This window comes from Alligator sinensis, unplaced genomic scaffold (assembly GCF_000455745.1).
Source record: "Alligator sinensis unplaced genomic scaffold, ASM45574v1 scaffold1086_3, whole genome shotgun sequence".
NCBI lineage: Eukaryota > Metazoa > Chordata > Crocodylia > Alligatoridae > Alligator > Alligator sinensis.
This window is the reverse complement of record NW_005841975.1, coordinates 691,855-713,638: the sequence shown is the minus strand read 5'-3', so window position 1 is coordinate 713,638 and position 21,784 is coordinate 691,855. Positions and strand designations below refer to the sequence as shown.

Sequence of the window (21,784 nt, the reverse complement as noted above, 5' to 3'; positions counted from 1 at the left end):
AGGGGGTGGGGGGGGGGGGGGGGAGAAAGTGTGAGGGGGATTTGTTTAACTGGAACAAGCCACCGAGGCTGTTCGCACAGCCGTGCAGTCAGAAGAAAAGAATTTCAGAGGTTCTGCTTGGTTATGTATTAGCTGCTCTGTCGTCTGTCTAACGGGCGGATCAAGTTCAGCATAGTTTCTCCCTGTACTTTGTTGGGAGCTCGGTTTGCAAGCAGTCTGGCCTCTCTGGAGCAAGCCGAGGTGGCATACATTTAGCTCCCTGAATCCTTGCTCTCTGAGTAGTTATAACAGGGGGGAGTGGGGGTAGGCAGTTCTCTTGCAGCCGTCTAAAAAGGAGGAAAGCCTTTGGATTGCATTAGGGGCTTCACTAGGTCTCGATCAGGCATTTTTGGCTTCTGACAACAGAAGACGTTTCCAAAAACTAAAAAAGGGAGGAGGGATTGCATGCTGTTTTCACTGGAGGCCTGGAGGAGGCCGATGAGCTGGCTAAGCAGCTTCTGGATCTGAGATCCAATCCTGAAGGCAATGGCGTAGTTCAGGACCCAGCGGAAGATTGTTTCAGTGAGGGGTGAGTGGTTGGGGTCCCACCACGCTGCCCAGCAGTCATACTGCTCCCAGCTTGTGGGCACTGATCCCAACACATAAATGTCCAAAGAAAAAGGAGGCCTGGAAAGGAGGCATGGGGTGGCTGCTGGCACCTCTGTTTTGCACAGGGATGTGTTAGTTTTCATATAGCTTGGTTTTTTGGTTTTTTTAGAAGGGTGGGAAAACCAAAGGCTTAAGGAAATAACTAACCCCCCACTGGTACTAGAGAACTGAGGGGAGCTAAGGGGGAAAGACAGAAATAAAAGAGGGGAGGGGAGGCCTAATTTTATAACCCTAAGCTTACTTGGTAACCTGCCCCTTGACTATTTCTCTGTCCCACTCCACACCCCTCCTTGTGCATCACTTGCACCCCAGAGAACATGCTTCCAGTCTCTCAGCTCTTGCAGTTTCCCTAACTCCCCTGGCCCTCATTTCCTCAGGAGAAGCAGGATAAAGATTGAAGATTGCAAGGAAAGATGGTCCTGTGCCTCCATATTGAGCTAATGTGCAGGGCCAGGATTAAATTGTAGTTTTGCTTTTTTGGTGAAAACTACAAAATTAAGTGACTGATGACTGTGAATGCATTCCCCAGCGAGCAGCAAAAGCCTAGCAGCCCAGGGGAGGAGGGAAGGGGTCTCAAAAGGGACAAGGGAAGGTTAGGGATGGGTAGGGGAGGGCTATTTGCTCCTCTAGGTGGGAAAACTTGGGGGAGAGGGATGAGATAACATACATGCGAAGCAAACAGCCTTTACCCAGTGCCAGGGCCGTCTTCCAAGGCAGCCCCCAGGTGCCCCCAACTCCCCATGCCCCAGTTTTCCCACCCAGAGGAGCAAATAGGTCCCCCCCCCCCCCCGAGCGAGCAAAAGGTCCCCCCCCCCTCCCTACCCAGCACAAGGCCATCTGCCAAGGCAGGAGGCTTTTGGTGCAATTTTTCACGCAGCTATATCATTGCGTACCCACTTCCCTACCCCACTATATGGGACAGATGGCCACTACTGCTGTTCCTGCCTTTTCCAGTGAGGGGGTAGGGGGCACTTTTCAGCAGTGATCAGAGGCCTTGGGAGCAAAGCCTCTGCTGCTGCAATTAAACCTGGCCCTAAACCTGCCCTCTCAGTCAATCTGGGGGCATGAGGGGGTGCCACAATCTGAGTGTAAAATAGTGATCCTTGCCACAATCGGGCAATGATACTAGTGAGCTGGGCTCATGCTTTAAACCAGGACCTACTAATATGTCTGTGTTGCCAGCAAAGACAATGCAAAGAAATACCATGCAGCAGATCCTTTGTGGTGTAAATCCCAATCGCTCCACTGATAGCAGCAGGCTGCACTGATTTGACACCAGCTGAGGAGCTGGCCCCAGAATTCACTGGGGTATTAGTGCACTCCTCTCAATGGATTGGGCTATAATGGCTGCTAGGACACAGGGATGTGATGGGTTGCTAGGTTCACCTGTACGAGAGCTGCAATGAAGACGGCTGGCAGGCAAGTGAGAGACCAAGCAGGTCACTCATTGGCACAACATAAGGCCAACCCAGGTGAATCACTGCCTGAGGATTTGAAATACCAGCCATGTACCATCAACACAACAAAATTACATTGCCCCTCTTTATTTGTGTTGTGGTAGCACCTTGGAGCCCTGGTTATGAACCACTGATCCTATTGTGCTAGATACTGTACAAACCCAGAACAAGGAGGTGGTCCTGGCCCCAACAAATTTACAGGTCTGACAGAGAGAGTGAATGATTTTATGGACAAATTTCACTTCTTTTCAGAGTAATGCACAAAACAGGTTACATATACCAGCTATCCCAATCTCTCATGTTTGCACAGTTTTGATTTTCAAAGCAAGGAAGCAACCCCCATATTCCATTTCTAAAATGTGGTGCCTTTTCTTACATGGCTTATCTCCACCTGCCACAGCTTGTCCTTGCAATTTAATGATGCACTCAGAAAATTAAAGCCAGTTTAATGCCTTTGAAGCCAAAACTATCAACATTTTGGGGAAGGGGCATTCACATTTACCCAATGGAACATGAATGTAACTTGTGAAGTCCTCATGTTCCAAGTTACCTCTCTCAGAAACATCTGGCACCTGCATCCTGAATTCTGCCTAACATGGTCTTGTCATAATTGGGCCCCAATGGGGGCAGAGGGAGAAATTCTGGCCTAATCAGAGCAAGTGGGAAAATTCCCACTGAGGTTAGTGAAGAAGGCTCTCACAGTCAGTTCTTAGCCAGTATTAATCCTCATTGCTCCACTGAAACCAAGGGAATTATGCTATTTTATACCAGCTGACAATCTGACCCAGCTGAATTCAAATAACATTCTGAGGAAATAAACAGGTTACCCAGATACATTGTGTACTCTGCATCTTTGGAAGTGTTTAAGACCTAGCTAGGCAAAGTCTTGGCTGGGATGATCTAGTTGGAGCTGGTCCCGATTTGAGCAGGGGGTTGGACTAGATGTGACCTCCTGAGGTCCTCTCCAACCCTCATTGTCTGTGATTTGAAATAAATCTCTCAAGCCAGGCCAACTTATCAAGCCTGACACCATGGGATAGAGACTTTGACTTGTACAGAACAAAGCCATATTAGAAATGTACCCACCAAAGTCTCCCACATGGCATGATGCAGTACAGAGGCAGTGAAAAACATAGCAGCTTGGTCACAAGCCATTCTACTGCCTGCCCCAAGAGTGTGTTTTGGTGTCTGGGCCTAAGCTCCACATTCATGATGACGACCTGGTTAACACACCATTCCCTTGGCAGATCCAGAGATGATTAATATTTACCAGGTTGCACAACAGTACCTGCCTCCTATGTCATGCAGCAAGTCATTAGTGGCTTCTAATAAGCATTCTGAGAGTAAACAGGGAAAAGACAAGGGTGAGGGAACCTGGGGTGGGTCAGAATCAGATTGTGTTCCTGGCCACACCTTTTAGCCTCCACTACAGGAACAGACAGGCTTTCTAGCGAACACTTTTCTTATCCACCCATGGGGCACAGGAGAACCATGTCCTTCTAGGAGCATTTTGGTGGGGCAGGGAGGGGCTGAAGCTTGAGCCAGCTGAGTTGCTGGATAGATCCAGCAAACCAGCACAGCTCCATCAGCTTTAAGGGACATTGTGAGGCCTTTTGCTTTAGACACAAGTATAATAGGAGGGAATTATGATACGGCTCCAATGACCTTGCTGACTAACTGTATACAACTTATAAAGTCTAGTTATTTACTGCACAACAAAACCTATGTTAAGGAACATTATTAAAGTGACGACATCAAGCTCTCAAGAGCTAGGAAATGTCACAATTAAGTTGACTTGTACACCCTTAATTCAGACATGGCATTGTGATACAATCTTTAATTACATGATCACATCCTACTTTTCCCACAGGACCCTTGCCTAGTTCAGAGCCCAAGGGAAACGGGGGCTCACTTAATGAGCCACTATTCAGTATTTCATATTCTCCTCATTGTGTGGCACCCGGCCTTATTTACTGCACACTATTCAAACCCTGCTTTGAAGACAGAATTATTAATGTCCTTGTGAGTTTTTCTATGGTGCCCATCACAACAGTGTCAGAGTGCCTCACAACCAGTAATGAATTTATTTTCATGGCATCTCTTGGAGGTGAGAGGCTAACGTTATCTCCATTTTACATATATGGAACTGAGGCCAAAGGAGATTAAGGTCAGAGGTACCCGATAACTCCGGATGCTTAATCTAAGACACTGCGGACTTGACTTTTCAGAGAGCTGAGTATCCTAGGGCACTTCATATATTCAAAGCACAGCTCCTGCTGACTTCAGTTGCAGCAGTGAGTGCTCAGTGCTTCTTCAAAAAATATCCCAGAGCTCAGAGCTACAATTTCAGGGAAAGTCCAGCTCATCCCTGTCTGGAGCATGCTCAGTGCTGGAAGAACCTGTTGGAAATTTAGCTGCTAAAATCTAAGATCTACTGTCTAAGAAGTCCTGGTCAGTATTTGCAAGCTGAAAGAGCTTGGCTTCCAGTGCTCTGGATACTCAGCTGGGAAGCATGAATTATGGGCTCTATTCCAAGGATCATTTCTTTTTCTTTTTTTTTCATTCAATGATTGTTTCAAGTGACATCCATGAACAGTGACGGAAGCAGAGATTTGTCCCTTGTTCATCTCCCCTTCTGGCCCCATGAACCTTGCATTCCTTTTGGCATAGTGGCCTGCCTCTTAATAGGAGGGATGAAAAAAGCTCTAAAACCAATGTAGCCTCTAGTCTGGTGGCTGTGGCAGGCTATGGGTTTCCATTCTCCCAGGCTGAGGTGGAGCAACATCAAACCAAACTCTCTTCCTGGACACATGCTCTAACCTCTAGGGTATTATGGGACCATCCCCATTTTTATTTAAAAAATGAAGCAGCTACAACTACCTTTTGTGAGGGGTCTGATCCTATCAGTGTCTGGGGCACGTGCACACCTACCAGATTGAGCTCCTCTTGCTGCTGAGGTTTCTGGATCCCACTGGAGCTTAGGGAGAAGCTAGCTGCTGAGATAATCAGGCTGGGGAACTTGTCACCATGTGCACAAGGCAGAACTATAGGCATTAGGGAGATACAAGGCAGAATAGAAGACGCACTGAGTTTAGGCCAGTGATTCCCACCCCATGGGGTGACGTGAGGTCCTTTTAAGGGTGATACAAGGTTCTGCCCAATATTTCCAGAGACTTCAAATAGGACCCCCCACCCCCAGTGTCAAAAACATTCTGACCTGCTGTGAGCTTTCTGAATGCTTTGCAACAGAATTGATCTATTATTTTTCTATATTCAAGAATCAAGTGAAAGCTAAGAGCTGGCATTTTCTGCGGGATGCTTTGTGTCTAATGAGGGATGTCTTGAGTCTAAAAAAGTTGAGAACCACTGGTTTAGGCAATACCCAAGGGTAGGCAGAAGCTGAGCAGGAGTTTTATGAATTAAATGTTGGATTTAGCCACCTAAACTCTCTCTTAATCATGTTTTGGTCACCTAAGTCCTGAGGTTTTTTAGATTTGCCCCCTAGATCTTTTTCTCTTCCTCTCTCATCTCACCCTCACTTTGGAAAGTTTCCATATTTCCAGGCTGGTTACTCCTTTCTCATACAAAGGAATTTCCCCTGTCCTGCCTCTATGACTGTAAGGGTAGGAATGTAGGATTTGTCATGCCTACATCATCCCTTGATAAGCCATCACTAAGATCCTGCCTACAGCAGTGGCTAATGCAGTTCACAGTGCTTCAGAGGAATGCAACAAGTCTCACAGGGCACACCTACATGAGATGCTTTAAGGCACATTAGCCTAAATTTAAGGTGCATTAGGGAACATGTCTACATGTGTGCACCCTTAATGCACTTTAAAAATGGCACTTTGGGGCTAATCGCACCTAAATTTGATACTTGCAAATGCAGGTATCAAATTTAGGCGCTAATAGTTAGGGCACATTAATGCACATCTAGATGCGTTAAAGTGCACAATGCTGTGCTGTGTGGACTGACTTGGAACTAACTTTGGGTATTTTTACACATGCAAATGCCACAGAGCCCAGGCACTTTGAAAAGTGCCTGGCGCTGGGATGCTTGCAGTTATACAAGTAGCGAAATGCACATCATTGCTGAGAAAATGGTGGTGGCACCCTTTGGAAGTAAAGCACATTGGAGGTCCTTTTGTTCAAAAGTGCACCACCGCCATTTTCTGCATGCTGACGTGTGTTTTGCCACTCAATTAACCAAGTCTGCTCTAAAGTGATGGATCTCCAGCATATCACGGGATGAAAAAGTATGTGTATAAATGCCATCTAGTCCCAAGCCAGTCCACATACAGCATTATTTTTAATACCTGCATGTGTAGATGCCTGCCTAAACCCGCCTAATGCACAGTAAGCTAATGTGCATTAAATTTTTATGGGCTTAAATGCATGCCTACAAAGAACTGACACATGCATGTGTGCATAACTGTATTTATATGTGTGCATATATATGCAAAGAAAGCACACACTGCTCTATACTTCCTGACTTGCAATGTCATCATTTTTTTTCTTAGAAAGTGAATTCCCCCACTTCCATTCTCCAGCAAATTATACATACACACACACATATATATAATACATATAACAGCAGTAGGAGGCCTTCTGCGATCATTGCTAACTGTGAGCAGTACAGAGCACACACAGCTCTGTTAGTACTCATGTAACCATAACAACAGGAGCTGATAACCTAAGGACAGAAGTGATCCTTGCAGGTTTCTGTTTCATAGAGCAGAGGTAAACAGAGCCTGGCTTCACCTCCCATGCCCAGATCGTGTTGCAAGTCACACAGCCTGATGGTCTAGGTCTGGGGGGTTCCCTTTGTTTAATGTGGCAACAGAAAAATAGAAGTTTTCACACCAGATCGGACAGCAGTTGACTGGTTAATTTGCTTGCATGTGAATGGTTATCCAGTAGAATTAAGTGATTAAGAGTGGTGAGCTAGGGCTGTGGTTTTGTGTGGCTTTGTCTTGTTTTTCACAGTACCTGGCAAAACTCAATTTAAACTTAATTGAGACTTTGCAGCATTCCCACAGTGCAAATAAATAAAAATAAACTGGTATCATTTCATGTGAAAAATACGTGAAGAGCCTGTAATTTTAGCCAACAGAAATTAGCCATGACATCCCTGCCCCATGTACAAGTGAGAAGGGGTGGATTGGACAGGACAGCTTTCAAATGAGGTTTTATTTGAAAACATATATGTGCCCCCTCAAAAATAATGAAGCAGGCAACAAAACAGGTCAGTTGTAATCCAGTGTGGTACTAGAGGAATAGTATGAAGGACTTTGAAGTGCTGGGTTGTGGGATTTTTTTTTTTTTTTGCATTGCTTGAAAACTCAGACAAAGGTAAATCCTGGAGCTCAGCTGCTATATTGATCTGCTCTTTTCAGCCTTGCTTTTCATGAAAAGCAACAAAAGGCTAAAAAATGATGGCTCCTAAAGCAAATACTTGGACAGCTTTAAAATAAAGAAATGATCCGGTGGGATCCCTGAAAGCTTCTCGTTTTTACTCTGACATTGTCTCTGGCAGGACTGCTCATGAGGGCACCTGCATGATAGGAAGGGTTTCACTTGACTCTCTCCTCTGTTCCTGGGTTGCCAGCAGTTTTTACCCTCTCACACACTGCTCAGTCTCCTGCTGTAGCCCAGAGAGAGACCAATGCAATAAGTCAGGTAAGTTCAGTGATGTTAGAAAGCGCCATCTCAACTAATTAACCTAAAACACTAACCTGTTTCTATTATTTATGTTATAGTAACACAGAGACCCCTGCCATCACAATAGGGACTGTATGTGAACAGTGAGACAGAGATGTGGCAGACAAAGTAAAGCAACTTGTCCTGTGCCAGCCAGCAGGCCACTGTGGGTCACTGGTGCCCTAACCAGTGAACCATGCCACCTCCCTCAGTCACTGAATTATTCTATCTATGTCAAGCATCAGATGACTCCATGAATGGGCTTGCTTTCAGCACAAGCTCCTGCAGTCTTGTGGCTGTCTGGTACAGTAATACAGTAATAGTGCAGCAGTTAGCCAGGGGAGAGTTGTTTGATGCACTAGAACTAGCAGGCAGAGCAAGAGCCGGCCTGGCAGAGAGCTCCAACGTCTCGAATGGGAGATGCCCAGGCTGGACTTTTTAAAGGCACAGACCCACATGGGACAGCAAGTGTGGAGCAGGAGTGAGGCCCTGATCATGCAGTGGGATCCCTGCAGGCAGCCTGCTGCCCATCCACAGAGCCCCACTGCCATCGGTAGGCCTGCGGACAAGCACTGGGACACATCAATGCAGAGCTTCCTGCAGGATCAGGGCTTGCTGCAGATTAAGTCAATGTGGTGCCCCCAGGTAAGGCCAGAACAGGGGCCGGGGTGGGCACAGAGGAGGCTTTTGAATGCCCTGTGTGTTGCCTTGGAGGTCTCAGTGGGCAACGTAAGAGCTAATGCTGACAGACATGCATGCCTTTCCAATGGGGAATCATTTCCCTTGTGGAGCTGAAGTGGACACAAATGTATGACAAGGCCAGCTCCAAATCTACAGGCCAGGTAAACCAACTCAGAAAGCCATGATGCAAGTAGTGAAGTCCAAAAAGAAATTGGGAAGGAGTTCCTAGTGGATATCAAAAATGAATAGGTGAAGGTTGCAAAATATCATACAAATCCATCCCGTCTTTGTCTCTTTGGACTCCTGTCTCATTTGGTGCAAAGTGGTATAGTTCCACTGACCTCAGTGGGGCAAAGCTGATTTATACCCAGGGAGTGTATGCGGCCACATCATTTGCTTGGTCTAATTAGGTGCCCCTAAAGTAGACACCTTCCTGGTAATGTGCCTATTCATTTCAAACAGCAATGTTTGCTGCTCTCCCACTGAAAGAAAAAATTGTAAACAAACCTGTATTATCCAGCTGTGTCTGCAACATCTATTCCCCCTGGGGAACTACTGAGGGAATGCACCTATGGCAGACCCACAGTTTCTCCACACCAGGATACCACCAAGGTAGATGTTTTGCAAATCTACCATTCTCTGGACACGGGACACAGTTCTCAGCATTAGATTCTCCCTGTACTTACACCCTTAAAAATTAGGGCAACCCACAGAAGACCGCACAGTCTCTCCCTTGTCAAACAGAGTGGGAGCAGGAGTCAGTCCAGCACATACAGCACAGGAAGACTCTTCTAAAGGGTCTTGGGTAGGAGAACACTCATGGATTTCTCTTCCCTTGCTTGTGGCTCTTGACTTTCTCTCCTTCTCCCTGTGGCATTACATCACAACAGTCCTGGAGAAGCCTATAGGGCCAAATCTTCAGCTACTACAATCACTGCAGCCCTTTGAGACCCTTATAGCTATGCCAGTTTACATCAGCAGAGGAACTGGCCTGTGAATCTCTCTTTATGCATTCTCCTGGCTGTGATCAAGTACTCCCTTCCTTCCTCTGAGAGTTCAGCCCCAAGCAGAGGCTTAGAAAAATCTGGTGGAGCTCAGCTTTCCTGAAACAAGCCTGGAGTTGCATAAACAGCCACTCGGTTGCCTGGCCCTGTTATCACTTGTCTCCTGCATACACACATTGCACCTCAGCGAAGTTCAAACAATGGAGGAGGTGTACTCATGTGAACCCCTTCCATTCTGTAGTTCTCAGTTTAGCTATGGTGTGTACTCTACCACCGGCCGGCCTGCAGAGTATTATTATTGGTACATACGACACACCTAGTAACTTGCTGTTGCCCACACACAGTTCTCTGTTGCCATTTCTCTTGGCGCTCAAGTGATACAGACAGTGCAATTTTGATCTGAAAAATATGGTATGTAATATTTTATAAATGGCAGTTTTTATCTAAATATCTGTTAGGATATGCAACAGCAGGTATCACATCCTGTTAAAAGGTGACTGTGAACACTGGGAGTGAAATTTAATTTTTAGAATCCAATGGCTGTCACCCATATTTTAACTGTTAAATAACTTAGATTTTAATTTGTAGATTTTTTTCTGCACCAAAGTGTTAGCTATAAAGCTAATAATAAAGATTCCTTGACACCACAGAGTGAGAAAGAATTTTTTAAACCTGATTGTATCATTTCTACAATCAGTCTATATTTTAGGACAAAAGTGGGAAAATGAGCAAATGGCATTCTAGGTAACAATCTAGATTTAGGTCAGAGAAAGGTAATGCAGACAAGTCCTTTTGGTGGTTCGCTGGGAAAAACCAAAAATGTTGCAATATTGAAGTATAATAAATTGGTTTGTTTTCCATGTCTTGTTTGAAAGCAGTAGAAATGTGTGCCACGATCAAGTGTACGTGTATGATTCTGTGTATGTCCACATGTTCTCATGGAACTGATCATTTTAAACCGCTGTAACACAGAGAGGTTTGATATTTTTTTTTAATTTCTTTTGTTAGGTACTAAGAGTTGAAGCATAAGCCTCAGCATAATTTTGATCTGTTGATTCTCCACATACCCACCAATTGCCTTATCAATGAACTTGCATAACTTTTTTTTCAAACTTTAGAAACATCTATAGGCCTCATGTAGCCTACAAAGAGAATTATTTGTAATGATCTCTACTAGGCACTGTAGCTTTTATAAGAGTGCATGTACACTTGCATATATGGTATTGGGTAGATATGTGGAAGTTTTAGGCATATCTGACTACTTTAAATATATGTGGGCACATATACGGAGAGGTGTTTTATGAAAGTTTATAAATGTATGTGCGTGTGTATGTCATGCGTGTATGCAGGAATAGACCCCACAGCCAAGATATTAAAATTTAAACTGAGTGTAAAAAATCAAATTCTTATTTTTAGAAAAGTTAGTTCTAAATATTGCCAAAAATAGGCATTTAAATGTACCTCAACAAGGGGACTGACTTCGCAAAATGCTGAGCAGCAACTGGTATGGGCTTTACACAAGAAAATGTGTACACAGACAAACCCATGGGTATATGAGGCAGCAATATATGTAAAAGTATCAATCAGAGTGGGTAAAAAAAATGTTCCCACAAAAAAGGTCCATAAAATATGATGGGTTTTCATACAAAAAAACCAGAAGATTAAGTGAAAAGTTCACTTCCCTCCTCCCCCCCGAAAACAGAATTTTCTTGCAAAATGTTCCATTTTGTAAATAAAACCGTCTTTTGTCTGAAAAAGGACCTACTTATACTAGACCAGCACTAGTGCTGTAGAGGTTGTGTGTATACCAATAAAGCGTAGACCAGTAGACAGGCATAACCAGCGTAGATATTGATGTGCCTACAGAGTGTGAGCACATGGAGTTACACATGCTTTTTTGCCTTGTAGCCGTTCTCCCAGAATATTTACTATCCATGGTATTTGCCTGCATTCAGGACACAGTGGCCAAGTATGCCAGGGCACGGCACCCCCATGAGCTACCCCAGCAATGGGGCAGTCTTCGGGAACATGCTCACCAGCCCTGGTGGAATCCCTGCCTTCAAATTCCAGTCTCGCCGGGACAGCATTGATTGGAGGAGGTTTAGTGCCATCGATGTGGAACGAGTGGCCCGGGAGCTGGACGTGACCACGCTTCAGGAGAGTATCAACAGTGTCACCTTTTGCAACCTTGATTCAGAGAAGTGCCCATATTGCCAGCAGCCGGTAGACCCAGTCCTCTTAAAGGTCTTTAAGATGGCACAGCTGACCATTGAGTACCTGCTGCACTCCCAGGAGTACCTGAGTGCCAGCCTGGCACTGCAGGAGGAGCAGCTCCAGTCAGCAATGGAGGAGATCAAGCTCACCAAGCAGGAGGTGGAGAAGCAGGCAGAGGAAATGAGGGGAGTCAAGGAGGAGAGCAGGAGGCGAAAGAAGATGATCGCCACCCAGCAGCTTCTCTTGCAGGCTGGGGCCAATAACTACCACAAGGTGAGGTGAAGGGTGGAGGACAAAAATGCCTGACAAGCCTCAGTGCTCCTGGGGCCTTGAAGGGCAGTGGTCCTTTCACTGCTAGCGGTCACCTCTGCAGCAATAGCAGCTCAGTCACCAGCCCCGGACCTGGCACCGGTTGCTTAGACAGTAAATTTCCCCCTGAAGCCTTGGCTCAGCCAGGCATGTGAGCTCCTGTTTAAGTTTAACCAAGCAAAGAGCTGCATTGACTATTCAACTTCTTGCAGCTAAGCACAGGCATAACTGCCTTGCTAGACCAGATCTTAGCCCAGGCCACTGAGTGCCTTCAGAGGAACAGGCAGGAGTCGCAGGGGGGCGGGCATCAGGCACGTACAGAAATCCATGACCTTGTCCAGAAAGTACAATCACTTCTGGACACATTTCTCTAGTCACCAACTATAGAAATGACCCACTACTACAGCAGGTTGCTTTGCACTGCAGTAGGGAAGGAAATGGATGTTTGTGTAGACAGTACAGAGTTTCATAACTCTGGAGGAGAGCCCCTGTTGACTGTTGGTCCCAGGTTCAAGCCCCCTCTGGATGTGCAGGTCCTAGAACTCAAGCACTCTTTTTTCCCAAATAAGTGCCTACAGTCACCTTTACATATTCATATGGGGAGGGAAGGGAAAGTGTCCATAGTCATCCACAGGGCTACATGTCCTGGAACAGAATTCCTCTGTGTGCATAATGCCTTGCAGATGGCCAAGATGCGGTCACTCAGTTGACCAGGAAGCAGTAGACTCCTATCCCTGCTTTCTCTTGAGGGATCCCACCTGTTGTGTAACAATTTGGCCCTTATAGACCATGCTACATTCCCAGGTGGCAGTTGCCCCTAGGACGTTCCTCAAAGGGGGATGCCTAAAGGGCAGAACGTGAGCAGGAAGACAGAAAAGTGGTGCTCCCTCTTGTGGGCAACTCTGTCGAGCTGGGAGAAAAAACCATCATTCCCTCCACAGCCCAGGCCTCTGTCCACCTACACTATCAGATTATACTTTTCACTGATTCCCTGAGGGAAGAAATTGGATTTACCAAGAGGAAGGGAAGATGAGGGATTAGGTCACCAACCATGGGTGAGAGTCCTGGGAGCTATTCTCTCCTTTGCCTCGAGTCACTTCTCATCTCCCAGTGCCTTAGTTTCCCATCTTTGTATACCTCCTCTCAAGTCACCATAATGATTAGAAACCAAAGAGTCACTACGCTGGTTAGCTACTACTTTTACTATTAGTGTCTGCATGTTTATATTAATATATTCTGAACAGTCATATACTTGAAGCTATTCCTTCCTTACAAATGGCTCGAACTTCATTTCTATACTTTTTGGTTTAGGATGCATTTGAATAAATACATACACAAAGTGCAGTAGTTCAACCCATCTTTGGATTATGACTAATTGCATAGGAATATAGGCATATCATCTTTTTCTTCATTTGTTAATGAACCTACTTCTCCCCTAGGACTGCTTTTCCCCTTGATGTTGTTAAAAAAAATTCTTCTTGTTCCCCTACACCACTTTGGTTAGCAGCATTAATTCCTTTTGCTCTTCTCTGGCCTGTGATTCCCACACGTCCCAAACCTCACACACCTGAGCTGTCTCTGAATGTGCTTGAGTTTCATTGTCATCTCCAACCCTGTCATAAGGTCCCTCTTGGCCTTCTGTGAAGAACAATCCTGACAATCTTGCTGTCATACGCATCTGACTTATTACTCAAGCATTGTGGGAACTCTTTGTTTTAAACTAGTAGGATGCTTTTTGGGGCCAGGGGGACAGAATGAGATGTGGACAGTTTCATCCTTCTAAAGTGACTCCTTTTACTCATTCTCTTTCTGTGACACCCAGTGTCACCTGTGTGACAAGGCCTTCATGAACTACTCCTTCCTCCAGGCCCATGTTCAGCGCAGACACGTCGAGGCCAGTGAAGCTGGTGAGTAATGATGCTCAGTTTCTTTTGGAAGGGTTTTCTCTGTCAGTGATAGGTGATGGAAAAAGAATGGAGAAATGGGAGGAAATCAAAGGTGCTGAGTTCCTTTAGCATCTTTCGAGAGCTGACTGTGGCAAGCCCAAGAAAGAGAGAGAGTCTGTTTTGATTTTTTTTTTCAGCAATCCAGATTGCAGGTCTGTTCCTTTCTATCCAGGCCTCTTTTTTGTTCTTTTTTTTTGTATCAGTTGATTTCTGACTGGGAGTCTCTATCTCCACAGAACAAAACATTGGGGGAGAGCTCTGCAAAGGCAGGGAGGGAGAGGAAGAGGAAGGAGGGGAGGTCAGAAGAAGAGAGAGTTGTGCTCATGAAAGGATGAAACTTCAAAATATCTTCTCTGAAATGAGGCCAGGTTCATCAGGCTTGGAGGTTTCACATGAAACGTCCTGGTAGATACTTATACAGGCATCTCACTGGGATCAGTAATTTGTCTTTTCTCAAGTTATTGACCCACCACTCTCTCCCACTTGAAATCACTTTGACTTCTCTAGAACAGCAGTTCTCTACCTTTTTGTACCAGAACCCATTGGTAAACATTGATGGCCAGTCCTGACCCAGTGCCCCTCACTCCCGCCCCCCTGCCCCCTGGCCCCTACTTAAAAGGAGAATCTATTTTTAAAGTTTGTTCATGACCCTTTCATCTATTCTTGTGATCCAATTTGGGGTCAGGACCCACAGGTTGAGAAACGCTGCTTTAAAACATGCAAGTGCTCAGCACCTCCGAAAATCAAGCTTCATAATTAAGTTCCCATGTAGGGTCAAGGTGACTAAGATGAAGCAACCCAGTTTAAAAAGTCCCACTATCCTCCAAACTGCTTGGGACCCCAAATCAGTGATAAAGTACATGCATTCAGAAACACAAACCAAAATGTGTTTTAAAACAGGTTCATGTGCATGTGCCCACGTGTGGTTTTCGAAACAGTTCTTTATTATTTAAAAGGAAGAGACAACATAGCCTAGTGAAATGGGCACTGGATGAGAATTCAAGGCCCCACTTTCTGTCCCCGTCTCTTAATTGGCAGAGCTTGCATAGACCACTGCCCCTTTCTGTGACTCAGGTTTCCCAGTGGTAAGACAGAGAGAGACCTCTGAACGCGGGAAGCCACCAGGGGAAGTAAGCAGCACGTGGAAAACTCGGCACATGCCTTGCTTACCCTCCCCCTCAGCTTCTCCTTTCTGTCACTTTGTGAGACAGGGACCTATGATCTGACTTGGTAAATGGCAATTTTTATGTCATTATGAGATAATGATGCTCATCTCCTTGGGAACGGACTTTGAGATTGACGGGTTAAACCTGCTAGATCAGAGCTAGGTATCTTGGTTATTCATTTGCCCAGGCCAGGATTTGCCCATCTGCTACCATGAATGTAGCAGATGGGCAACAGGAGGAGGCACAGAGTCTCTTTAGCAACATGCAGAAGGAAGGAACAATTTGAGCCTCAAAACACAAGCAACATTCAAGGAATACTCTTGAGGGTGTGATATTAATCATGTCCAGTAGAGGGCAGTGGTGCCATGCATATGTGTTGCACTTTGTGTTGCATGTGCATATGTGTTGTACTTTGCAAAGGATCTTAGGTTATGATTTCAGATGTATGAAATATCTATAGTGAAAGAGAAGATGGCTTAGTATTTAAAAACCTTTCATATTTTGTTAACACAGCATAATATTTTTTTTTCTGTTGTTTAACTCAAAACTTCTGCCCCTTTTCTTGATGGACCAAAAGACTGATCCTGCAACATTAAAATCAATGCAATTTTCCTGTTCACTGTAAGTGTAGGGTTGGATCCAAACAACCAGGGGAAGAATCTGGCAATTCAGGTCCCTACTCATGGTCTCTTTGTTTGAATGGACTTTACAGAGAGGCAGAAGAAGAAGCAGGTGGAGCAAATGGAGGAGGAGATTGAAGAGCTGAAGGTGAGGCTGAAAGAGACCCGAGCCCAGCTGGAGGCTGAAAGGGAGGTTGAGAATCAACGAAGGGCTCAGGTACGAAAAAAGTTTTTTGGAGAAAAAGAGGGGAAGGAAAGAAACACACTGAAATAAGCAAAAATTGCAATGAACTTTTTCTAACAAAAGGAAAACACCTGGTTTCAGTTTCAATTTTGCGCTGAAAAAATATGTTTTCTGATTAGACCTGTAAAATTTGTCCCTTTTATAAGAGAATTAATTTTGAAAAAAAAGTAATACTTGAAAAAAAGAGGTTCCAGTAAACTTAGAGTTTGTCTACACTAGAAGACTGCATTTAGCTGGACTGCTTTAGTTATACCAGCAAACATCCCTAGTGGAGATACAATTTCTATTCAGTGTTGTTTGTTGTTTCCTAGAATTAAATAAAATATGATGGAAAAAACACTTTGACTGCCAATTTACCTGTGTGACACTATGGATCTTTCTGCTATAAGAATATTGTCAAAATATCATACTCCCATCCAACTCCATTTACATCAGCCAGTTTCTAAGGTACACCTGGGTCTGAGTCTGAGGCCTAATAAACAAAGTGTTTTTTTTGTGCTGATATATCTATGTTGGTTAGAGGACACCAGGTGATACCAGTACAATGTCTGTTGTGGATTCGGTTATACTGGAAGAGCCAGAATTATTTCAATCTACTTATTCCCCTTCCCCCTCTACCAGTATAACTGTACCCACTCTAAGATGATTGTACCACTTAGACTATACTTGTGTGCCCAGATGAACCCAATGCTTTGAGCAGATGACGGAGGAGGTGAGCTTCTTAAGAGTTCACTTCCCTAAAGCCCAGTTAGAGTCTCCCAGTCCCTCAACAGGCTCAGTTTCTCTCTCTATGACCAGCTCCTCTCTAGCTTGGAGTTTATGTTTCCTTGGTAGGAAGCAGAGAAAGTTCGCCAGAGAGAAGAGGAGGATCTTAGAATAAAAAAGGGAATAAAAAGTGGAAAGAGAGAATTTGAAAGATGGAAAGAGGAGGAGAGGACCAAGTTTCAGAAGGAAATGGATGGCCTGAGACAATTGTTCCTCACGGAGTTCAAGGACATTGCTAGCAAGAACTCTGCCTTAGAAGGGGTAAGTGAAAAATCAAGGGTTAAAATTCTTCCAATTGAAAGAGGTGCTCAGCTTCCCATGTGTCACAAGTATTTAGTTCAATAAGCCTCCTTGCTCTTTCATGTTGTCTTAATGCCTTCACATCAGAAAAACAGGCTAGAGGGTGGTGGCAATGCTTTTCATCACTGTAACGCTAAGTGTAGCTCCTGCTTGCAGTAGTGGTGAATAAGGATCACGCCAGGACATTTCAGTGTGAGCAAAAGCCTGGTCTGAAATGCCATTGGGTCTCAAACTAATAAAAGCACAGAGATAGGAAATTAAAGGCCCAAGCAGGAGTTGCTGCGCCTACTCAGCTGGGTCATTGGGATTTGGGAGACTGTTGCCTTGCACTAGTTCTGTGCTAACTCAGGCCTTTTTTATAATGTCACTGCTTATCAGCTTAACCCCCAAGTGGCTTTCCCTTTGGTGCTCTGAGAAAGGAGAGCAGATATATTGAGTTGTTCAAGGCTATTCCTTGCTACTCCCTGGCATGTGGGTTTTCTCTTGGCTATTTCAGTGGCATGTCTCACTTCATGGACAATCCTAGCACTGTGCACTTAAAGGACTGGCTAATAGTTTGATAAGTGAGCCACAAGTGTCTGCAGTCTAGTCATTTCTCACCAGGTGTCACTGGTAGCTGGTGGAAGATGGTATCTGTTGGTACAATTTGCTCTTTCCTGCCTACTCCAGAAACTGCAGGAGCTGCAAGCCAAAAACCTGGTGGTGTCCAACCTGGGGACCCTGCGGGATGAGGACACTGATGGCAAGCGGCAGTGGGCAATGACCCAGAGAGAGTTCCAGGGCATGAGGGAAAAGATAGACTTGCAGGTGAGGAAAACATCTGATCCATTGCCCACAGTCACCTGTTGGGGACCTCTCTCCCTGAGAGAGATTAAATGAAAGCACGGGGCAGGTAGAAGCCAATAACTCCCCCATCAGGCCACACTAGAGCCCAAATTCAGGAAATCCCTGACACACATACTTAAGTCCAAAAAGCATTGAGGCACATGTTTAGCACATGCCTATTCCCAAATAATTTCCTAAATCGAGGCTGAAATGTATTCTCTGATCCACAGTCAGCTAGGGACATTGGAGTGGATGGGGCCTCCTAGACACTGAGTCCAGCTGCCTGCATTCATCGATAACCAGAGAAATCCCCCAAACTGACACTGCAAACTCTCATTCATCAATAAAGCAGTCGTCCTCGTGTAGTAGAGCTAGGTGTCCTTTGCTTTCTCTGGAACCCTAATCCAACCAGGGGTTTGTTTCACAATGACTCTGCTCTTCCTTTTAGTCTTTTTTTAACTCTGTGGGAGGTTTATTACAAGTAACATGCGCCTACTTTGTGACCGCCTGTACACAAGCTCACTTGCTCACGCGCCCCTTGAGTCATCATGTAGGATCATCTAAACCACTGGGCCAGCTCCTCAGTCAGCTACAACTCGTGTGGCTTCATCAATCCCATTATGCCTATTTGAAATTGGTATACAGTAGGTTTCCCGACCAGAGTAATGTTCCCATTTCAGAGTGGAAGTTCATATTCACCAGGGTGTTATACAATCTCAGCAGCTGAAAATGGAGAAATATCTCAGGTATCAAACAAAAGGTTGCAATAGCCAGGGATCACAAAAGCCTAACAACCCCTGGAAGAAGAGACCCCTAGTAGCTTTAAAGTTGCTTTTTCCTACCAATCAGCCTCTTCAGGATACAGTGGCTGCACTCAAAGAGCCAGATATCATGGGGGAAGGAGACATCTGAGTATTGTTCATTTGGGACAAAGTTAATACCAAGTTATGTCCAACTCATGGAAAACTAAATGAAAAGAGAAACAATATGTGTTTTTCATCTCTCAGAAAGCAGAATGGAAGAGGAAGCTGAAGGAGCTGCATCAGGAACACCAGGTGGAAAAGGAAGAGGTAATGACCAGACACGCTCATGAGGAGCAGAGCAGCTGCCCATTCCTGAGGAGTACAATAAGGTCTTGCTTATGCCATGTTTATGTCCAGGCCACAAGAACATTTTCAGTAGTTTTTCCTCTTTTTTTCCCTCCTTCCTAATTTGATGCGTCAGCAATCTTATGTCACATCAAAGATGCAGAGAGCTCCCTCAGTAGAGTTCAGCCCATCCAGTGATAACAAGGATGCCTGTCGCCTTACATTTGGCACAGACAGAGGTTAGATTTCAATGCCCTGCCTAACTTAACACACAGGAACATTTTTGATTTAAGGATTTGCAGGTTGAAAGCATTAGTATCTCACATAATCACGCCATGTACTGCAGTACTAGAGAGGAACCTTCTTTCCTTTTCTCTTTCTGCAGTCGCTTTCCTAAGACATAGCTCATGGTGCTTTATAGTAAGGGTAGCACAGAGAAGAAACACTTTACAGAGCAGGTCGAAAACTGATAACAGCAACAACAAGAAAAGGCACTCAAAAAATGAGACTGACTCTTAGGCATAGTCAACAGGAAAGCATTACACAGGGTAGCATCAGTGGTAACAGTGGCTTTGTGCTTTGCCCATGTGCCTCCTTAGATGAGGGAAATGACCATCCACTGACATTTAGAATCATAGAAAATGAGGGTTGGAAGGGACCTGAGGTCACATCTAGTCCAATCCCCTGGTCAAAGCAGGACCAGCCCCAGCTAGATCATCCCTTTGTCCTTTGAATATCCCAGAAACAGCAGTACCTCCCTTTCACTCACCATTTGAGTATAACCTGCATCTATGGCCCAGAGGGAAAAAAAAGATGTAAAGTCTATATAAATATGCCACTGGGTTGGACTGTATAGTGACAATTCAAGGCAAACTAAATATCCAGGTGCTTCCCTCCTTAGCAAAGGGGGAGACAATTGCTCTAAGCTAACAGGGAAGAAAATATTTTGACCACATTTTATACCCAGCGGGTACATTTACACATGCACACTTAATGCACAGTAATTTAAGTTACTGCACAGTAACTGAAAATAACTGCATAGTATAGACACGCTTCTACATGTGCATGCCCATACTATGCAGTAACTATGGTGATTTATGCCGATTTGGGTGTAAATTTGCTACCTGCATGATGCAGTTAACAAATTTATGCCCGAGTAGTTACTGCACAGAAAGGCACGTGTAGCGTTACTGCACAGTAACACTGTGTGTGTGTGGACTGACTTGGGAATAACTTTACTCCCAAGTCGGTCCACACACAGCATTACTGCACTGTAACACCTGCACGTGTAGATGCCAGCTTACAAACCACTTACTGTGCAGTAAATGCATGTGTAGAGACTCCCAGAATGTGTTAGTCTCTTAACTCCTCTCTTATCCCTTTCAGTTGAAGATTGAGAATGAGAGACTCCAGGCCTCCCTGTCTCAGGACCAGAGGCTAGCTACTAGCCACTTCCAGCAGCAAAAGGACTTGCTCAGTGCTCAGCTCAAAGAGCAGGCCAGGATCATCCAGGCACAGGAGAAAACGGTAAGCTTGCCAGGTTCTCTTGTTGCTGTGTGTGTCATGACCAGTCTAGACATAGATGCTTTATAAGTATGCTGAAGCCTTACAGGAGTGCAGGAGAGGTTTCAAGCTCAGATATTAGGAAGCTGTTGGTTCTGCTTCTTAGGGTCATGGGTTCAATCCCTGGTTCAAAAATTATGCAGTATAGGTCAGTTTGGATGCACCTATTCATATGAATATCTGCTTATGACGCTGCTGATACTGTGGCAAGGTCTTTGATTTAGGGACAGAAAGAGAATGACGTACACTACATGCACAAAGATAAAGCTATTTCTTTGAAATGCTGACAGTATCTACCTAGGAATTAAGGGCTGAAATGTAAAAGATTTCAAGAGAAAATGAAGGGGAGTTAAGGCACCTAAGGCATCAAAATGCCTTTAGAGCTGGCAGTAGGCATCTTATAGGCTCAATATGATTTGACCTGCTTTCTGATTATTTCCTAACCCGCTGAGGATGTGATGGATGGAATGAATGCCAATTAAAGATAAAATATCACAATTCTGTAGTGACAAAATAAACTGATCTTTGAATGACAGATAACCCATTGTTTTACAGATCAAGATGCTATCGGCAAGGAAAGTTGAAGGTAATATTCTATTGTTTGGGTAAACTGGATTAAGAATAGGCAAGATTTTCATAGCTGTAACTATGAAAACCATCAGCCATCAGCACACGCAGTCTTTGTCCACTCTTGACAACTTTTATTCTTGTAAATTTAGATGCTGGTTCTGTGAAAAAAAAAAAAAAAAAAAAAAAAAAAAAAAAAAGTAAGAAAAAATGTGTCATTAGCTTGTGCATCTTTATGACACAAGCATCTCATTGTGACTGTAGTGTGGTGTAAGCATGCAATAGAGAGCATTATATTGGGTAGCTAAGGGACTGGTTGCAGCCCAGCCATGACCGAAGACAGCTCAGTTGTGGGCTAACTGCCCAAGTGTTTACCCAGTTCCTTGGGAATGTTTTCCGTGACTGAGGTATGGACGTACCCAAGAGACGCAAATATAAAATCCCAGCAACTCATTTGCATGAAAATAAGGAATTTTGCCATCTTCAGATTTTCTCATTAAAATCTACATTCCCCGTAATCGCAGTGCAGAACAAAGACTTCCCTCCAGACTCCTGCTGGTTGCAGAACTACAGAGAGCCCTGAAATCTGTGCAACTGCAGCCAAGTTTGACTCTCAGAATATAAAGAAACTAAACAGACATTACTAAAAACAAAAATATGTCAGCTTTGATTGCGAAACTCAAGTGA

At 44.5% G+C, this 21,784-nt stretch overlaps 1 protein-coding gene across 2 annotated transcripts in view; it reads left to right on the top strand.

The window, feature by feature from the left end:
- Nucleotides 1-21,784, top strand: part of DZIP1L (DAZ interacting zinc finger protein 1 like) — a 30,709-nt gene that overhangs the window by 516 nt on the left and 8,409 nt on the right. For both annotated transcript variants that reach the window (XM_025200821.1, XM_025200823.1), the window contains exons 2-9: nucleotides 11,399-11,977; nucleotides 13,836-13,920; nucleotides 15,838-15,962; nucleotides 16,824-17,015; nucleotides 17,724-17,861; nucleotides 18,887-18,949; nucleotides 20,354-20,494; nucleotides 21,086-21,116. In XM_025200821.1, the coding sequence (XP_025056606.1) occupies nucleotides 11,462-11,977; nucleotides 13,836-13,920; nucleotides 15,838-15,962; nucleotides 16,824-17,015; nucleotides 17,724-17,861; nucleotides 18,887-18,949; nucleotides 20,354-20,494; nucleotides 21,086-21,116 (1,291 nt within the window). In that variant the 5' untranslated portion in view covers nucleotides 11,399-11,461. The remainder of the gene's footprint in view (nucleotides 1-11,398; nucleotides 11,978-13,835; nucleotides 13,921-15,837; nucleotides 15,963-16,823; nucleotides 17,016-17,723; nucleotides 17,862-18,886; nucleotides 18,950-20,353; nucleotides 20,495-21,085; nucleotides 21,117-21,784) is intronic.